Source organism: Calliopsis andreniformis, chromosome 9 (genome assembly GCF_051401765.1).
Source record: "Calliopsis andreniformis isolate RMS-2024a chromosome 9, iyCalAndr_principal, whole genome shotgun sequence".
In the NCBI taxonomy this organism is placed as follows: domain Eukaryota; kingdom Metazoa; phylum Arthropoda; class Insecta; order Hymenoptera; family Andrenidae; genus Calliopsis; species Calliopsis andreniformis.
The window spans coordinates 13,834,192-13,852,677 of record NC_135070.1 but is presented as its reverse complement, the minus strand read 5'-3'; the positions used below and the strand labels follow the sequence as shown (position 1 = coordinate 13,852,677).

At 42.8% G+C, this 18,486-nt stretch overlaps 1 protein-coding gene across 3 annotated transcripts in view; it reads right to left on the bottom strand.

Annotated features, from left to right (window-relative positions):
* Positions 1–4,137: 4,137 nt before the first annotated feature.
* The window catches only part of LOC143183792 (cyclic GMP-AMP phosphodiesterase SMPDL3A), a 36,142-nt gene continuing 21,793 nt past the window's right edge, over positions 4,138–18,486 (bottom strand). For all 3 annotated transcript variants that reach the window (XM_076385512.1, XM_076385513.1, XM_076385514.1), the window contains 6 exons: positions 17,338–17,543; positions 16,559–16,755; positions 7,574–7,754; positions 6,214–6,323; positions 5,525–5,700; positions 4,138–4,538 (listed from right to left, as the gene is read on the bottom strand). In XM_076385512.1, the coding sequence (XP_076241627.1) occupies positions 4,286–4,538; positions 5,525–5,700; positions 6,214–6,323; positions 7,574–7,754; positions 16,559–16,755; positions 17,338–17,543 (1,123 nt within the window). In that variant the 3' untranslated portion in view covers positions 4,138–4,285. The remainder of the gene's footprint in view (positions 4,539–5,524; positions 5,701–6,213; positions 6,324–7,573; positions 7,755–16,558; positions 16,756–17,337; positions 17,544–18,486) is intronic.

Genomic DNA, 18,486 nt, shown 5'->3' with positions numbered 1-18,486 from the left:
AAGTGCTTCGCGGCTACCGGAATTAGAGCGTCGATGAAAATAATCCTGGAATTAAGAGTTCCTCTATTCATTGTGTGAACGTATAAATATCCTGACAGCCTTTAGATATTGTCTAATGAGATTGATGACCGAAACCGTTTCGCTTCAGTTTTGCGGGAGATATCCTGGAATGTGGATTATAATGTATAGGATTTTAAATAAAACTGAATCTGAAAGCATTTGAATTTTCTCATTTTCAAATATTGAAATATTCGAATATTCAAAATTTCAAATTTTCAAATTTTTAAATTTTCAAATTTTCAAATTTTCAAATCGTTTGCTTTGTTTAAAATCTAGAATTTCAGTTCTCACTTTTTCTCACAATTCTCACAACGAATAATAAATTATTTAATACCTATATCATTGGAGGATAAATGCAAAGTCTATTCTCATTCCACTATAATATATATTTTCCTATAAAGGCAAAATAAAGGCAAATTTTATTTATACTTCCCTAAGATTATCTTCAATTTTTTAATCAAATCCCGTGCGTGTCACTTAAATTTCATTACGACTCTAAATTGAACGAGCAATGCGATTCCTCTCCCCAAATTTAGCTTACTCTTCATTCCACTATTGTCTTACCCAACCAAAAATAAAAGCAGCAGAAAGTAAATTTCGTTGAGCTAGGTAAAATGGCAGAAGCTCTCCATCTAATAATAGAGACTCAAACTGCGGAGTACCCTCCCGAACCCAGAGCCCAGGACATTATCCCTTACCTTCCTCACTGGCTTCTACGCACATACCAGAAAAACGGATCCCCCTTCAACGACGAAGCTGAAATCCAAGACACAGGCACCGTAATCCCCTCGCTAACTCCAGCATTTTCCCAGACCCAGAACTTCCCGTCCACGCAACCGTGCATTCGTCTATCGAGCATTTGAGTCGATTTCCCAGCGAGCCCCTAAACGTTCCGTCGATGCAAGCGACAGTGACGTCAGAACGCCAGGCAGCCTCGTGAATTTTACATGGTTGTAAGGGATAGCGAGCGACGAGGCACTGAAAAATATCGGTATGCCAGACGGAACGACGTGAAAGAAGTCACCGTCAATGGGACTTTTATTGCCTCGTCGCCCAGCTCGCGTATCGATGTCCGTGGGACGTAGGAAATCCTCGACAGCGCAGCTCGCAAAATCTGCGCGCGCGATTCGCGGCACGTGCGGGGGACATAGCCAGCGCCGTTTCCGCCTGGTTACAATGACGGTCGAACGCCGAGGAGCGAAGTAACGGGCAGGAGGTCCCGTTTATGGGGTGGCTGGAGAGAGCGGTCAGGAAATCTTCGTTTCCTTGGCGGCCGCAGAGGGAAGGCCAGAGTCTCATTACGCCGGCAAAATTCTCGCATTTTCCGGCTAAATGTCCGTTTCGCGTTAATGAACGACTTATCTTCATATTTGCTGTCACCGCGCGCGCCACCGCTCGGAGCTCGTTTACGGAAGTTGGCTAGCCGCTAACTATACCCGACTGCGGAATTAATTGAGACCCCCGAGCTGGTCTATCTTGTTATCCGAGAGTAAATTCTGGATTCGAGTAACTGCTCATCGGCGCGGCTCGTTGCCTTCTCTTACTGGGACCGTATAAAAATACGGACAGGAACAGGGGAAGACGTTACGTGGCCGTTCTTCCGGTAATTGCGGGAGGAAATTGCGCGTTTAAAGGGTTATGTGTGGCCGAGTGCTTTGAAGGAATCGATATACCTCCGCTTGTGGGGCTTTCTTTTTGCAGTAGTGTCTCTTGGAAACTTGCTAATCTTGGGTTTATTAATTAGTATCGTTTTGTACCTTCGTCGCTGGATTTGAATTTTCTGAGAACTGAAGTTACTCTTCTATTCTGGTCTTGACTGAGGTAATAGCGTTAATTTAAATTTTACTTTTTATTTAGTTTCTTATCTAATACCATCTTGCACTCTTGATTCATAAAATAAAGAAGTAATTCTCCTTCTTATATAAAATTATAATTCGATTATATATTTTCTTTTTTTTCAGTGCTGAATAAAGCGTATTTCTAAAGCATTATACGACTGCATTAAAAGTCTAACGGATTAAGTATCAGAGAACATAATCGCGTTCTGGTGTTAAGTATGCAATTCGTAAATAGCAGTAGATGGTATCAGCACATTCCATAGTGGTTTTTATCTGTTGGAAAGTCTTGGTAACCTTTTAATACTATCCTCGGAAATTCTTGGTGACTCAAGAATTCCTTTGGTCACGAGGAAAGCTAATGTAATCTTTAATCGCGTAAACGTTCTTGTTCGTGACGACTTGTAGGACGTTTGATTAAATTACACTGTCCGACGTTGTTTTCTTTCCCGATTGCATGTCGAGATCACGGTAGCGCGCCTTTCCGTTAATGCACTTCTAATGCGAAAGCGGTTCCAATGTCAACAATCAATTATAACAAGAGGCACACCATTTTCTTTAATTCTTCGTAACTTGAGAAGCAAAGCCCCTGCATTTTACGTCCTATTACTTTTCTTCTTACTAGATTGGTAATTTTTTTTAGTAGAGATGACTTTTTCAGGAAGACCTCGAGATCCCTCAATTTTGTCATCTTAATGTCTTTCAAAGTTATTTAGTTGTTAAAGATTTACAGTAATATTCAATAGTTTTTAAAGAAAGAATTTTAATAAATATACGGTGCTCTTTATACAGCATGTATGACAAGAGTGTTAGAATTTCGTTTGAGGCTTCCTTTCTAAGATATTACGTGTTGAAAATACATAGATAGATGTGTCTGACCTGTATCCGACGCGGAGACCTATTCTACTGCTCGCTGCCTGCTGGATAACATGCTCTGCCGCCAGTAAAATAGATCCACGCGTCAGACACATTTTGGCGTATCTTGAATTATTAATACTTCGTCATGTCACTATCCAAAATTGTCGATGTCGTTTAACACGTCGATTTCAGTGATTTCTTGGTAACAAAAAATGATTTTATTCAATAATTTATTGCCTCTAAATAACTTCAAAATATAGTATTGTGACGAAGGAATATTACATACCAACATATAACTTACAACGTGATGTAACAACGTTCCAACTCCACGCCATCAGGTCTCGTACGTTCGTTCCCAAACTACAGAACTAGAACAGCGCAGGAGTGAGAAGAAGCCCAACGAAATGTGACAGGGATTGAACTGTCGTTTCACCTATGAATTAGCGAGCAATCTCTAACTGGAGTTAGAGATGATGATGATCATGGATGAGCATACACTTGATCATAAGGATAAAATCTTTCGCTGAACCTTTGCTCACCTCTGCACAGTATCTCAAAGGGTCTTGGATACATTGAAATGAGAGGGTCAATCAAACCACCACTCGATACAAATCCATGACTCGTTTATTAAGAAATACTGCATCGTTCCGACAATCGCGAAATGGTGTTACGAATATCGTGGCCCTTTAAGCTATTACGCTCAGACGCAGTCGCCACGCGGCCGTCAGTTGCCTATCAATGTTACAAACGACCCGCGCGACGACATCAGAAAATGTTAGCAGCTTCAAGGGATGGATCGTGCGCGTCGAGCACCACGGCCCGACAGTTCCCTTTCACGTCGTTGCCCGTGTACCCGGCTCGCGCTATAATATTTCCTCGTGTTAAAACAACGCACACCGAACGTTTAAGAGAAGTACAACATCAAGGACTGTTTTCATTTCTTCGTTAAATTCACATGAGAGGACCTCCAGTCTCTCCGATCGCGTCGCGACCCGCCACGGCTCGTCGCGCTGGCCCTCGGGAGCCTCGAGTGCCGCTCCCCCAGACCTGACCACTCGTCGCCGATTGGATGCCAATTGCGCCGGGGACCGTGAAATTTCAGCGGGCCAAGTAATTAAACGATCGGTTCGATCGGCCTGCGGGGGCGGGGCGGTTGCTCGGAGCGACACCGTGCCCACCGACGATCAATCCCCCGTCGGCCTGGCCTTTCTTTCCCCCCCGACACGTTCGAACCCTTCGCGCAATACGACGTGGAGAGGAGAGACGTAGACAAAGAGACAGACACAGAGACACAATAGATCGCTCGCTGCAACGCGTATCGGCGCACCCTCCCTCCTTCGCCCTGCTCCAGGACTATCGGGCAGTGAACGCGACCTGGCCACCTTTAGCCTTCTTCAGCGCGAGGATCCAGCGGAATCGACGGCTGAAGCTGGTACTCGAGGGTCGCGCGCGAGTACCGACGAGGGAGTCGAGAAGCTGCGGTCCGTTCGTATCGCAGCCGTCGTTCGTCTCGACGTTCGCGTCGCGACGACCTACCGGTTCCACAGCAGCTCCGCGCAGACCAGCAGCAACAGCAGGCTCGGCGATAGGTGGAGACGGGGACTGGACGGTCCAGTCGACGCAAGAGCGTACGCGTACGTCGAGTAGCACTCCTTGAAGGACTCGGGGTTCAGCCGGGTGACTGTGCAGTAGTGGCGGAGGGCGCAGGCTTGGTTCAAAGGGCCCCCGCAGCCCCAAACTTGCTCGGTGTCCCGCGGCAGCGAGACCATGTTCGCCGCGTAATATCTACGAGAACATAAGCGCGGCGTGCGCCGAAAGATAATCAGGCTGGGTGACGCCTGGGCGAACGTGAGCCGAGAGGAACCGTATCGGGACAGTCATTAGCATCGTAATGGCGCGATTGCGTTGAAAAGGGTAGACAGTTATCAGCGTCAACCGGCTCGGAATTATCGCCCCGGATAATTACTCGAGAAATATGGAAATTATTAATCCGTGGCTCGACCTGGCAGGATACGGGGGTGTATCTCACGCAATCGCCGCATCGGATCGTGTAAACGCCGGCGAACGGTGTCGGGCACTTTGTCAGCCTGCGCGCAAGGGGTACAGGTGCCTCGTTCCGGGGGTCACTTTGTCACGAGCAATTTGTGTCAGTCGTTTGTTAGAAGGCTTCGGGAGCCGGCATAGATATTCCGGGACATGCCGCGCGAGTACGTTTCGCGTTATAGAGGACGAGGATGGATGCAAGGTACCTCGAGGACACAAAAATAAGTGGGCTGTCCTGTACGGTGGAAAATAAATGATTATCGATTGGAAGGTGAACGAAAGCTTTCGAATTCACTTTTTTTTCAGGATTGTTACTGTTCCAAGAGAGACTCAGGGTGGAGGATGGATTAAATGCAATAGCGTGATTAACAGAAGGGGAAGATACAGAGTAATTCCATGAAAAATCGATGGAAGGTATCAGTGGCAAAGAAAATGAGGAACGAGGTCATGGATATCCATCGTCAGTGAAATTGGAAAAAATTGTTCAGAAGACCAGGGACTTAATGGTGGTAGAAGATACCCTAGAAGCGATAGGAAAAAGGAAAGGTGAAAATCCCGTGTCATGTTACCTGAAACGCCCGAGAGTAATACCCCATGTTCCACGAGCACGTGCTCTAATTCGTCCAGGTCGAACACAGATGATCTATGACTCCTGTCCACGATACGATCACGGTCACGTTGCCTGTTAGCGATCGAAAAATTTGTCATCGCCTTAACGCTTTACGTACCTGACGAAGGCGTTATTATTGGATTGCGTGAATCGTTCGGCTAAGTCGTGAAGACTGAAAGCCGTTATTTCCTGAAGGTCGTAGTACTGGCGGAGTGTGTACTCGACTATCCAGTTCGCCTTCCTGATTTCATTCGCTTGCGGTAGGTTAAGATAGTACTGCGTGTAATCCAGGATCTGAACACGAGAGCAGAGCAGGCCAAGTTACACGTATATTACTACAGCTCTTTGCATTGCAACGTCACATACACTACTGTTCTTAAATGTTTGACCACTTTGTGGAATCTGATTAAAACGTTTGCATCGTCATCTTAATATAAGTCCCTTTAAATGGATTGTTATCACTGATTGTTTAATCAACTCAAATCATTACGAGTTATTTCTTGACTTTCCTTCCAGAGATCTTATAAATGAATCCACAGCTTTTAACGGAGTTAAACACTTCTACTGCACTTTCAGATGTATTTCATTCCATAATTGCTCAATCGAATTCAATATTGGATAATTGAGGAGATTACTAAATTATTTTAAGTTCATTATAGACATAACACAATCTGTTTACAGAGACTTCCTATTGAGAAAAAATATGAGCGTTTTAACCAGGCTCCAAGTACACTCCAAATAAACGGTAGTGGAAATAGACCGTCATAAACAAAATGGAGATTATAGACAATTGCGAGCGTTTCTCACCTGACCAGTATCGGTTTCAAACTTGTACAGTCTTAAACCTGGATTGTTGGGCCCTCCAGGCCGGCTCGGCGACACACTGGGCGCCATCATAATCCAAGATACTGGCACACCTGCCGGCACGTACATGTTTCACGATCAGTTCCATCAGTTCCCATTATCTTCGTACACATGGCCATACGATCTTAATACTAGCGGCATATGGGGCGTGAGGATCGAAAAAGAGGAACTCGATTTAAAAACGCATCAAACGATAGCGTGACCAATAAAGCAGCAACTAAAGTGGAAGGAAACTATTCCGCTACTAAAAACGGAGAATTTATTGATTATCGTTCTTGGCTTCAAGTATTTTTGAAAGAATCTCCGGAAAAATATGACTCGACAGTGTACATCCCGACGGAGCTGTAAAACCTTGAAGAATTTACTGTTTTACCGTTTATTGTCACCCTATAGAATATTCGACGAAAAATGTCTTAAATTTCTATTAAATTTAAAGCCGTGAACAATTTATGACTCTTTGATCGAGATATGCTACTTGTGTATTTTCGTATCCGAGGTATTTTAAAGCGCACGCCGTTTGAAACACAGCATAAAGTTTAAAAACTATCGTAAACATTTCACAACTTCACATGCATCCACTTCCACGTTCAATATCCTCTAATTTCCATTTCCTATTCAGTAGGTTCTCCTTTAAGCCGCGAGTCCATCGACAAATGTCTATACTCTTGATATTCAAAGCTCCACCGTTACGCAAATAATTATCCGCTCGGAGCTCGACGCACAGTTCCTACTGTCAACTTGTATCCATAGGAAGTTTTAATAAAGGAATCGAACCGCACGGTTCTCTCCATCCTGCCGTGCTCCGAAGTAGGACACGTTCGAGCTCAGCCAATACCGTATCGCTAAAAAAGCCTCGAGTAACGACCCAGGTTTCAATCTGCCACCGACAAAGTAACAATAAAACGAAACCCTCTGCAAGAGCAGAGTCGCCGAATATCACGAACGAAACGATATTCAACAAATATGTTACTTTGTACGCTGGCGGTGCGCGGAAAAAACGAGCGCGACATCGATTCCATTTCGGTGTGCAGTGAAGATTAAACGTTCCCCCCCTCCCTCCTTCCGCGAAAATTCCACGTTATTAAGCTGAAACCGCGAAGAAAAGCGGAGGGGAAAAGCAGAGGCCGCTGTAAAAGCGCGGAAAATGTAGCGTGAAGCGAACGTAAGTTACGAGTACAGGACACAGAGGCAGCCGTTTGCCGAGAAAGAACCGCAGAGTGTAAAAAGCTGGCGCATCGATTCAACCCTGGGAACGGTCGATGCCGTTCAACTGCCTGTAGGTCAAGAAAGAATAGGAACGTACCTGTGTCGCTGTAAACCACGCGGAATGTGTCCGAGTGCCAGTGACCGAAGAACTGACCGCGAATGATGTCCGAGTAGAGACGGATCAGCTCAAGGTATTTGGCGTTGTGCCTCTCGCTTAGAGCTGCCGCTCCGCTTTCACGATCGTCCACCCCCGGCGCCGTGTGACCCACTATGTACACCTGCACCAACCACATGGATATGTTATTAAAAGGAATATTAAAGGGAATAAAGTAGAGGTGGAAAAATTCCAGAGTTCATTAAAAATTGCTTTACCTTTCCGCTGCATACGGTGTATGCAGTGTACCTGTGCTTGGTAGGCAAAACGGTATATCCTCGGTTTCGAAAAAATTTCAATTTACTCCTGAATCGGAGTCTGCGAAATTGAGTTTTAGAAAGATTTTAAATAGAGAAAATACAGCAAGCTGCGAATTTGTAGACTTTAGATTTGAAGCTTTGAATGTATCTTCAGAATAGAGATATGAGCTTTGTGTCGTTTTGTCTTTGTTGCAACCAGAGGTATATGTTCTTAGAAAATAGTTGTCCGTTTTTAAGAAGTGTAACCATGTGATAGTATTTGGTTTCTATTTCAATAGTCAAAGCGAAGCTGTAGAAAATAATAAATACTAAAATAAAGACTATGTTAACTTTTCAAAAATGTATGATTATGCTGTAATTAAGACTCAGAAGAACAGATTCACATCTTGAAATTACTAAATCAGGTGACTCTCTAAGGTATACTTCTCCTTTAAACGAACCTAAAAGATTGTCTTGGCTCAAACTCAGGTCGATCTCTCTTTAACGATACAGCGAGGTATCCTCAACAGTATTATCCACTTGTTATTAGCGGGTCAGCCGTCTATTTACGTCAAGACGAAGTAGACGCGTCGAATAGAGGCAGAGAGGGTGTAAAACGCGAGTAGTGTCAGCTCGTAACGAGGAACACTCTCGTTAGTATCGGTAAACGGAATGTCGTAAGCGTTATCCGCAATTCAAGCTGGAGAACTTGAGCGTAAGAAGGCAGGAGGCAGCTAATCGAGCACGTTCGCGAAATTAGACGTAACTGGCGCTGATCTAGCTACGCGGAACATGAGGTTCCTAACAGGATTGCCTGAATTCGCGCTCGAAAGGGCGCGAAACGAAGAGAAGGAAGGAAATGAAGTGAAAGAAAATTCGAATCGGAGGAGGTGAGAAGTAATCATATAGGAGACGACGATGAAAAGTGTCGGAGAGGAATTGGAGATGAGAAAATATGAAAACGTGCAGGTAAAGCGACGGGTAGAGCTAGAATATAAAGACTGAAGAACCAAAAAGTGAAAAATAGAGGTACGACCTTAAATATCCTGGCGAAGAAATAACCAAGGGAGATCTCTTTATACAAGGGAGCAGAGAGGAGTAACAGAAAGTTGAAGGAGAGGGAGGGGTGAAGGGAATCGAAGAATAGGGAGAAGGTGGAAGGTACACAGAAATTGAATCACGGAGGAAAAGAAAAAGTGAGTAACTATTATAAAGAGAGAGAGGGAGAGAGAGAAGGAAAAGACAGGCACGTTATCGGATGGTTAAAAAAAGCTCGTTAAGCTGATAAGAGAAAAAGGAAGAAAAAACGCTCCGTTCCATTCAAACGAAGATTCTTTTTGAGCGAATCGCACCATTGGGAAATAGTAGATTTCTTTAAACGGCGAATATCGTCGATCAGACAGCTGGCAGAGAAACTTTGCGCGAGAGATAAGTGTTATGCGGTTCGCTAGGCACGACTCAGTACCTTCCAATATCATGAACCAGTAGTTCTTTCGTATCGTGAAACCTTTCTCCAATCAATTTCCTAGTATGGAAGTTTTATAGTAACTGGATGTTGGATGTAATTATGAACGCGATTTTAAGTTCCACGAACAGTGCTAACCCTATATCTACAGAACTACTTTAGCCCTAGGATTATGCAAGCGATCAGCTGCTTTGAAATTTCATATGGAAATTATCGAATTTCATACTATGTCCTTCTTTTCAATGTTCTTTGATTATTATTTTACTATACAAGTGATTAACTTCAAAATTTATTATTCCTCTGGTTTTGTCTCTCGAAGCAAATAAAATAGAATATTCAGAAGCATTGTGGTACTAAAGGGCATCGGTAAGGAAATTTGAATTTCATGAAGTATTCGTAATGTTTACTGTAACCCTGCTTCGCGTAATATTCTGCACAATAAACACCTATACCGAAGGTTCTCGTTGTTTGCACTAATAATAATAATAATGCAGGATAGTGGTGGATGGACCGCATGTGAAAACAACGAACGAATAGAAGCGAGTTCCTCCGATAAACAAAAGTAATGCACATGCAACGAAAATAACGAGGTTCGGAGTTAATGAGACCCAGAAAAAAAATATACGAACGTTTCAGCTGGAAGCTCTATAATGAGTTCAAGTTATTATAATCAATTCTATGCCCCCGTATATTTTCTCCGCCGCTTCCGGTATTTGCAATCTCTGCGATAATATCCAGCATTCTACGCCTTCCGAACAATTTCCATCTCTCTGTTAAAGGAATCGCGCTTCTGTTCGGATATATTGCTCCTTCTCCCGTGGAATCGAAACGCTTGTATATCAGAAGAAGCCCGAAAAAATCTGGTTCCCAGCGTGAAATTGAACTATTTCGTGCGCAATACGGGGAATCGATACACGTGTCTCGAGCCCTCGCGGTTCCTCTGTCGTTCCGCAGAGGCAAAGTGAATCAGGCGCGATATTCCATGTCGCATCGCAGACTGTGGAAAGCTCATTTCTCGATCGAAACGTGTGACGTAGCTACGCTGTATGAAGGAATTAATACCTGGATGGCTTCAGCGGTGCTTCGGAAAATACTGACACTTGAATTTTTCCAAAAGATACTGCTCCCTAATATTTATTTAATATTATATAGCGTCGGTAAAGCGGGTTTCCATATGGAGATAATTCGATTTTTTGAGATGGTTAAATTTATACAGTAGATAAAATATAATTTCAGATGGAAATATAATATTTGAAAAGTGTTAAAACGTAACGTGATGGTACTTGATAGCAGAGGGATTAGTGCACTGCTAACTGAAGAGAGGCAAGATTTGAATACGAGGGAACCTAAACGCTCAGTTTTCTGTGGGTACCGTACATACAATTCCCGACACAAGCACGCGATCCAAATGGAGGCGCAGTGTGCTTTCAAAGAATTTGCATATGATAGCAAGTTTTATATGTCCGTGCTTCCGCATACGCTCATCGTGATCACTACAAACGGACGATGCAGACTACGAGTAAAGTAACGTAGAACACTCAACAAATATGTGGTTCAGATGTTACCCTTGCCAGAGAACGGAATTTCTTTTATGTTCGGTAGAATACGTTTCTATTGCTGTTTTCGTCTGTAGGATGTCTCAATTTTTTTAAGGTTCGCGTGTAACGTGTATTCTTGCATATGAACGAAGTAAGTTCTTTGTATATGATTACCATAACATTTACTGAAATAAAAATATTTTAATGAAATACTCTTTTAACCCACGAAGCAATGCAGATAAAAATTCATAGCATAATCGAGGTTGGCTAAAAATTCAAAAAATAATAAACGAAAAAAGTACACGAATCGAATAGTTCATAGGATGACAGCACCGGTTTTATACCCAGAGTTTTTCGTTGATTAATGAAAAATTACCGTCTATTCGATCTGGTCACCAGCGAACCGATTCAAGCAACAATGGCACGGCTGATTGATGAGCTTCCTCGCTAACGTGACTAAACGACTCGTAATTTTGTAATCACGTTATTGATTTTCGCGAAGATTGATTGATTTTCGTCCATGCTGGTCAGATCATTCGATACAAGCGAAGGAATTCGGCTGCTGGAGCAAATTGCTAGGTGCAGAAAGGATTATGTCTGTCCAGGGAAAATCGGATTTCTATCTCCAACTGGATACACACAGTCTGCAGGATTTCGGCAAATTCTGTGTGGAATTTCCTGGAGATGCCGCGTCGAATGATATCTTGCAGAGGGTTGAAAAAGATTTATCGTTATTCCAGGGAAGTCGGGGTTAAGAAGCTGACGCGAAGCTGGTTCCCTTGTCAATTATCGTCCTTAATTCCCTTCGTCCCTGTCTGTCTTCTTCCTCCGCTGATAAAATAGGTACTGTTTCTTTTTCTTGAAATGATGGAACACTTCCTGCGTTTTTAAACTTCAATTTTGCACAGTAATCCTAAGTTATATTAGCACAGTAATCCTAATTTTAGGTAGAACAATTTTAAAGAATACTTGATTGAACTTTCTAGCTACAAGAAATTCCATCATAAGCTGGACTTCGAGAAAATGAACCATACACGATCCACTCTTTAGAACTCAACAAATTACAGCAGAAAGCAAAAGTAGATCAAAATATACTGTTACATCAATCACCATAAAACACATGAAACACTATACTCGATCTAAAATCCTCCTACCCCTGTTTGATCGAACAAGGCCACTTTTCCCTGACATCTTCCCATTCCTTTCCCTCCAGGCTTTCTCCAGCAAACTATACCAGCCTTCATGATCACAATATTCGTATTTTTCAAGTTATTTTCAAGTATACTCAGCCCCCTTTCATTCTCCCTGGTTAGACTCCTCGAGGTACCATGAAGACTGATGTCCCCGCGGAATGGGGAGCACGTTGTTTTTACACCGACGCGTTGAATCTTGATGATGATAATACTCTCTCATTCGATCCGACGCGATTCACAGGTTTATGCGTAACGGGGTGACACACATCGCTTTCACATACACGACGCCTTGGGTCGTGTATGTCGGTGGCGAAGGTATCAAAGGCGAAGGAGCGCGCGAGCGAGAAGAGGGTGGTCTATATGCGAGATCGAGATCAATGGGATCGGCGTGCAACGGTATAGGTATATGGATCTTGGTAGCATGTATGGAATTCAAAGTCCCTCCATAATTTATCACCGGTCGTAGCTGCGAGCTGAGGGGCTGAAGGATTCGTCTCGTTCTAAACGCCTCGGGGCTGTAATCGATAACCGATATCTCGAAGATGCGTTATACCTGACACCGATATCATCGAAATCGCGGCGCTGGTTACGTCGCGGCGAATTCCCAATGCGAGGAGACGGTGAACAGGCTCGTAATTGCCCGTGGAATAAATTCGCGGCCGATCTCATTCTGCGGAGGTGCAGAGACTCATAAAGTCTGTCGCCTCGCCCGACCCTCTCGACTGCCGCGCTCCCTGAGGGGGTCAGAAGTCGGAATTTCTTTCACCAACGATATGAAATAGACGTTTGTTCCGGATAGATCGATCCTACGAAAAGGACGAGAGCCGTTTATTGAAGCGCAGTGTAAATCTTCGGGGTGATTCGTACTGGACGCTGAGATGTCTATTTGATGAACTCTTCTGTGCATGTGTGTTCATGTAGACTTGGCATTAGAGTAATCGTCAGATATAGTTCGAATTCCTTCGAATCTAGGATATTTGTATATATGGAGTATTTTGTGCTAGTTGAGGGTGGTATCTGTGAAAGACAGAAAATCAGAAAGAGTATTACTTTTGACTTATCGTAGGGGAACCTGACTTCCTGGATAAATCGGTTAAGGGTGTTTCTTTGCAAGGCACTGTTACGAAGCTCTGAAACCTTATTCGTTTTTAAAGTTCGACCCAAGTTTAAGTACTTGGGGCTTATTGGTCTGCGCTAGTTTTTATACCGTTTCTCATAACTTATAACCGTAGATATTAAATATCGATCTAGGCTGTGTGTACACAATGTCCGAAGGAACACAACACCTTTGAAAACTAAGTTTGATCGTTATAATAAGTTTGAGGAATATAACAACGTAAAAGATTGGCGGATATAAGGTCGAGTTATTAGCTAAATGTAAATGCTTCAAATTACAGGAATATCGAGCCGGGTAAAACTGGGTTGAAATTAATTTTCCTTACTTTCCAATTTCTCGAATGGAATAATTAAAAACTCATTATCGAAAATATGGAAAAAGTTTTGTCTGTACTTTGAAATTAATAAACTGAAAAAAATTCATATATTCGATGTTTAAATTATATACTGTTATGTATTCTTATATGATATTGCTCAAGGAAGTAAGATATTTGAGTTTACATGTGTTCTAGTACTTCTCAAATAATCGTTGGACTAAGACGTTAAAGTAATATCAAGTTAGAGTAGTTCAAGTAACAATTGTCTCGCCTTAACTGAACATCGAAGGAGCCCGTGTGTTTCCGGTTCAACAAGGGAGGGCAGCAAATTATGTCACGCTCGACCAAGTTTCTGGATCGAACTATTCGACGAGGAGAATGAATTGGGGGGAGCAAGATAGAACAACAGTCGACGATCTTCAGCACACGTGCGATCAGCCTCGAGATGCAGAAGCGACGAAGTTGGTGCATGAAATAAGCCACTCAATATGGAAAACTTACTTGTCTATTTTTTACCAGATCCCCACGAAACTAGTACAAAGTTTAAACTATCTACGTTTTCGTCGACGAAGGCAACCCCAGACAGAAGACTCGACCACTTTTAACCACGATAGATTTTCCTGAGTTAACGAAGGTGAAAAGGTATCAGTTAACGGAAGACTATTGCTGTAACACGACCCTGCCAGTAACAGGGTCACTTGAAACTCGAAAACACTCCCTGCACCTTCAACAGAATACTATACCGCGTCAGCTACCACTTAAATGCATCGTAACATATTTTTATTCAGAAGTGAATCCCCAACTAAAATAACAATTACTCTAGTATTTCGTAGAAAGCAAGGATATCTACTGTTTCACAGATTTCCATGCACCTAGTCCCTTCATCAAGACATGTAACCCCAGGAGAGTCCACGTGTCACGCGGCGCAACGCGATCATCGAGCTGTCGAACAATGTCGAATATTAATGCCTCCTTCACAGCCCCATACCCGACGCAGGGAAAGCGGATTCGACCGCTGTTTTCAGACCATAATGCTCCCCCCATCCAAGGGTACCCTCGCTGGAAGTTGCTCTATTGACTGATAGCCTGTCATCCCTCTAACTGCATCCCGTGTAAATAATTTATCGGGATAGAGAGCGAAACGGAGGAAACGAGGCGACGTTGATATTGATACTGGCCGCCGTAGAATTTTCATCCCCGGAAATTGACATTTCGCCGATAAAGTTCCGCGAGGTACGGGCGGAACGGCTGTCGCCAAGCTGATTCTCTCCTCTCTCTCTATCCCTTTCCAGTTGATTCAGATTTCGCTGGGTTGTTTCACGAGCGTACACGTGTACCAGACGCGTTTTCCTGCCTTGATCCCTTTAATTATCGGGACTCGTTGCTGAGCAAAGAGAGAACCGTTCTGCAAGTTAAATATACTTAACAGCTCAGTTACGCTTTCACCTTACGATACTCGCAATAACGTTCGCACCCTTTGTCAGCGGCACGACGTATCGCTCCTTTGTGCGAGTGGATCCAGCGACGAAGGGAAACGCGAACGGGCAAATAATACCCCGTCTCGCGCAGTTCGCGCCACGTGGCCCATACCTTCCTTGCCACTTTTGTTTGTTCGTCAGAATTTCCTGCTTTAACGAACACGTCTGCGTCGCGATGTAACGTTTGATAATAGAAGGGAGAACAATTACGAGCCGTATCGTTGAGCTTGCTGGAGAATTCTTTTCTCCTTCTACCATTTTCTGTCCAAGGATACTCGAATGAGAGGGCTGTCTCAAAGAAATGGCAATTAAAAGTTTACAGTCGCCACTTAGTCGCGGGAGTTTCTCGAGGAATGCCAGGCAGCTCGGGAAGAAATTTCATAATAAACGTTGATTCACCTCTTTCTATCATATCGCGTGAAAGAACCATGGAAACCTGGACTATTATTCCACGTTCCAGGATATTAGATGCATCGAAAGATTGGGCAGGAAGCTTGCCATCGAGAACGGAAAGAACGTTGTATGTAATCATTCCTTTTTGGAGCAGTATGCTAAGGACCTGCGTTTTCATCTAATGCGGGTACAGCATTGATTTTTCTTGACCTATTTCTGTCTATAAAATGATAAAACAGTTTTTGTTTCTTTATGGAAAGCCCTTCTTTTTAGGTTTGCACAGGAGTTCCAGGATTACGCGATTATGAATAATATTGTTTTAAAAAATGGGGTGATTTTAATGAGATTTTTGTAGAGTTTAGATAAAAAAGTTACTCTCAAAAGCAATTTTACTTAAAATTATAATTCCTGTATGTGTCCCAGAAAAATTTCCAACAAATGTAATAGTTGCAAGTGCGTTATTTACAGCAGTGCATTTTTGGTGAAAGAATTTTCCATCTGCTGACTTTTTAAACCTCATCCACATCGCCCTCCAACATTTACTACCTTAACCACACCTTTCAGTGCACTTCGTAACATGGAAGCAACTCTCGTCTGTGCTAATTATAAGCACATTATAATTTTTCATTAATTTCTTTTCCGTATACAACCTAGGAAACGCGTGAATACTGCATAAGGCCCAGGAAATATTTTCTGTGATCTTTTTTCGAGGAGCTGGTAGTTTCTAAACCATTATGGTAAATTAAAAAGAAACGTGACTTCGTATTTTCCGAAGTACTCGAATAAACGTAACAACGACGGACACTCGACGTTCACGTTTCGAAACTAAAGTAAAATTATCAAGAGCACTCGAAAGATTCGCGATAAGAGCGGAGAATCCTATTTTAACTTCGCGAGAGAATTAATCTGTTGCTCCCCCGCCGTGCGGAATACGCGCAACTTTTAAAAAGGGACCTGCCCCGGGGAAACTTAGTAAAAGGGTAAAATTCGACGTGCTAGCCTCGTCGATTTATACTTGGAATAAACAGAAGTTTACGAAGCGCCGGGTTTAATGATGATATATAACTCGACGCAGCTGGATATTGTTTGCCGAGCCCCGTCTAGTCGGGGAAAAGTAACAAGAACAACAATACACGATAACATCTCGCTTCACGAGTTAATATTACAGATTGAGGAGAATCGAGCTCACCGTTTCCTTCTTCTTCCGCGCATTCTGGAGGGTCGACTCAAACCAGGACCACTGACCGTGAGGATCTTTTGTGTTATCGATCGCGCTGCTCCCTGTGCGGTACAGCATTCGGCTGTCGGCTGTGTTCAACCACAAATTTGTGTTCAGGAAGATGATTCGATACTTCGCTGAACTCTGCTCTATCGTATAATAACCGGCTGTAACAAGCATTTGGAATCACCCGATGAATTACTATTGTATTCATTTCAAGGGGTTTGAAATGGGATACATATTGAGTTTAAGAAATATTTTTCGTTGTTTCGTTAGTTATATATTATTATGGAGTACGAGTATGTTTCAGAAACTAGAATTGAGAATTCAGAATAGGCTCAGAGACTTTGAAAATTTGACTGATTATAAAGTTAAGAATTTAAATATTTGGAGTTTTGAATATTTGAAATTTTGAATATTTGAAATTTTGAATATCTGAAATTTTAAATAGGTGAAATTTTGTATATTTGAAAGTTTGAAGAAGTTGCTCAGACTGAAGTGGGGATACCACTCGTTAAGTTGAAAAGCGTAAACTGTTACTGGCAATTTTTGTCTGCAACTTTATAAAAGTTTAAGTCATTCCAGCGCAAGTACTTAATACCCTAGAAAGAAATCCCCTAAATCACATTTCCAGTCCACTCCTACACCCGTATTTTTCCGTAACCCCGTTTATCGTCACAAAACACGTTTCAGAGGCCGTGCCTCTGAATCCCTTGGAGGATGCAATCAGAGCAGTTTGATGTACTCACCGGTTTGAAACGTGTCCAAAGCCTCCTGCGGCAGCCATTGCTGCCAGAGATCGGCCAGCTGAGAGAAACTCTCCCCGATGTCCTCGTGTCCGAGCGCCGGAAACACAAATTGTTCCTTAAACGTGCGGGACAACAGATCGGTCAAATTCCGCAAACACTGCAGACGCAGCTCGGGGTTCATGCTGGCGGTGCGCGTCAGAGCGTCACTGCAACAAGTAGTTACAACCTCGTTAGTGCTGGTTACATACGGACGAGGGTTGCGAGAATTACTCCGATTCGTTGGTAAACACGAAGAAACGATGGCGTCGCAGGAATGCGTGCGCGCACGTGCACTTCATTGTGAGCTTTAATGGGCTGCGCAGACAAGAGTTCCACCTTTTATTTGGTTAAAGGCTATCAGACGTGTTGACGCTCGCAAGTGTTCACCACAATTTCAACCAACAAACACATTGTAGAAAATGTTTCACAGGATTTGATAAATGAGTAGGTTTTGTTAAAATTGCAATGGTTTTAAAGAACACGAACCCAGAAGATCTGTCACACATATTATTTTACTCCTTCACGTGACACCACTTAAGAATTAATAAGTCGTTGGCGAAACAGTATGCTATGAATGAAGAAATGAATTAAAACAGCCTTGTTTAATACTATAGTAACTTTGTATGGTTTTAAAAATAACTCTCGTTACATGTGGATACTACATGAGATAAGACAACAAAAAACTGACAAAATAAGTTAGTCTCCGTAGATTTATGAGTTGGAAATTGTGCTGAAAAAACGCGAGATTTAAGGATGACAATTTAATACACGAAATTGAGTGAGAATTCTGAGGAATTGGACAGCATGAATTGAGAGAAATGAAATCGAGGAGTCGTGGCTGTTGCGTATAAAATCGTGACATGTAATTTAATCAGCAGCGCGCGAAGTTCGAAATGTGATTTAAAGCACTACCATTTGAAAGATTGCCATGACTATACTGCCTGGCGGACTGGACTTTCCCTTCGGGAATCGGCTTTCCCATTATTAAACTTCGCTCGGTTCGATCATTTGACGTCGCGGCTCTTAATATTGTCGAAAGCTGTCGAATCTTGTCGAAATTAGGAATTCGCGTTTCCTCGCCGAGGCTGTGTGTATTATGAGATTAATGTT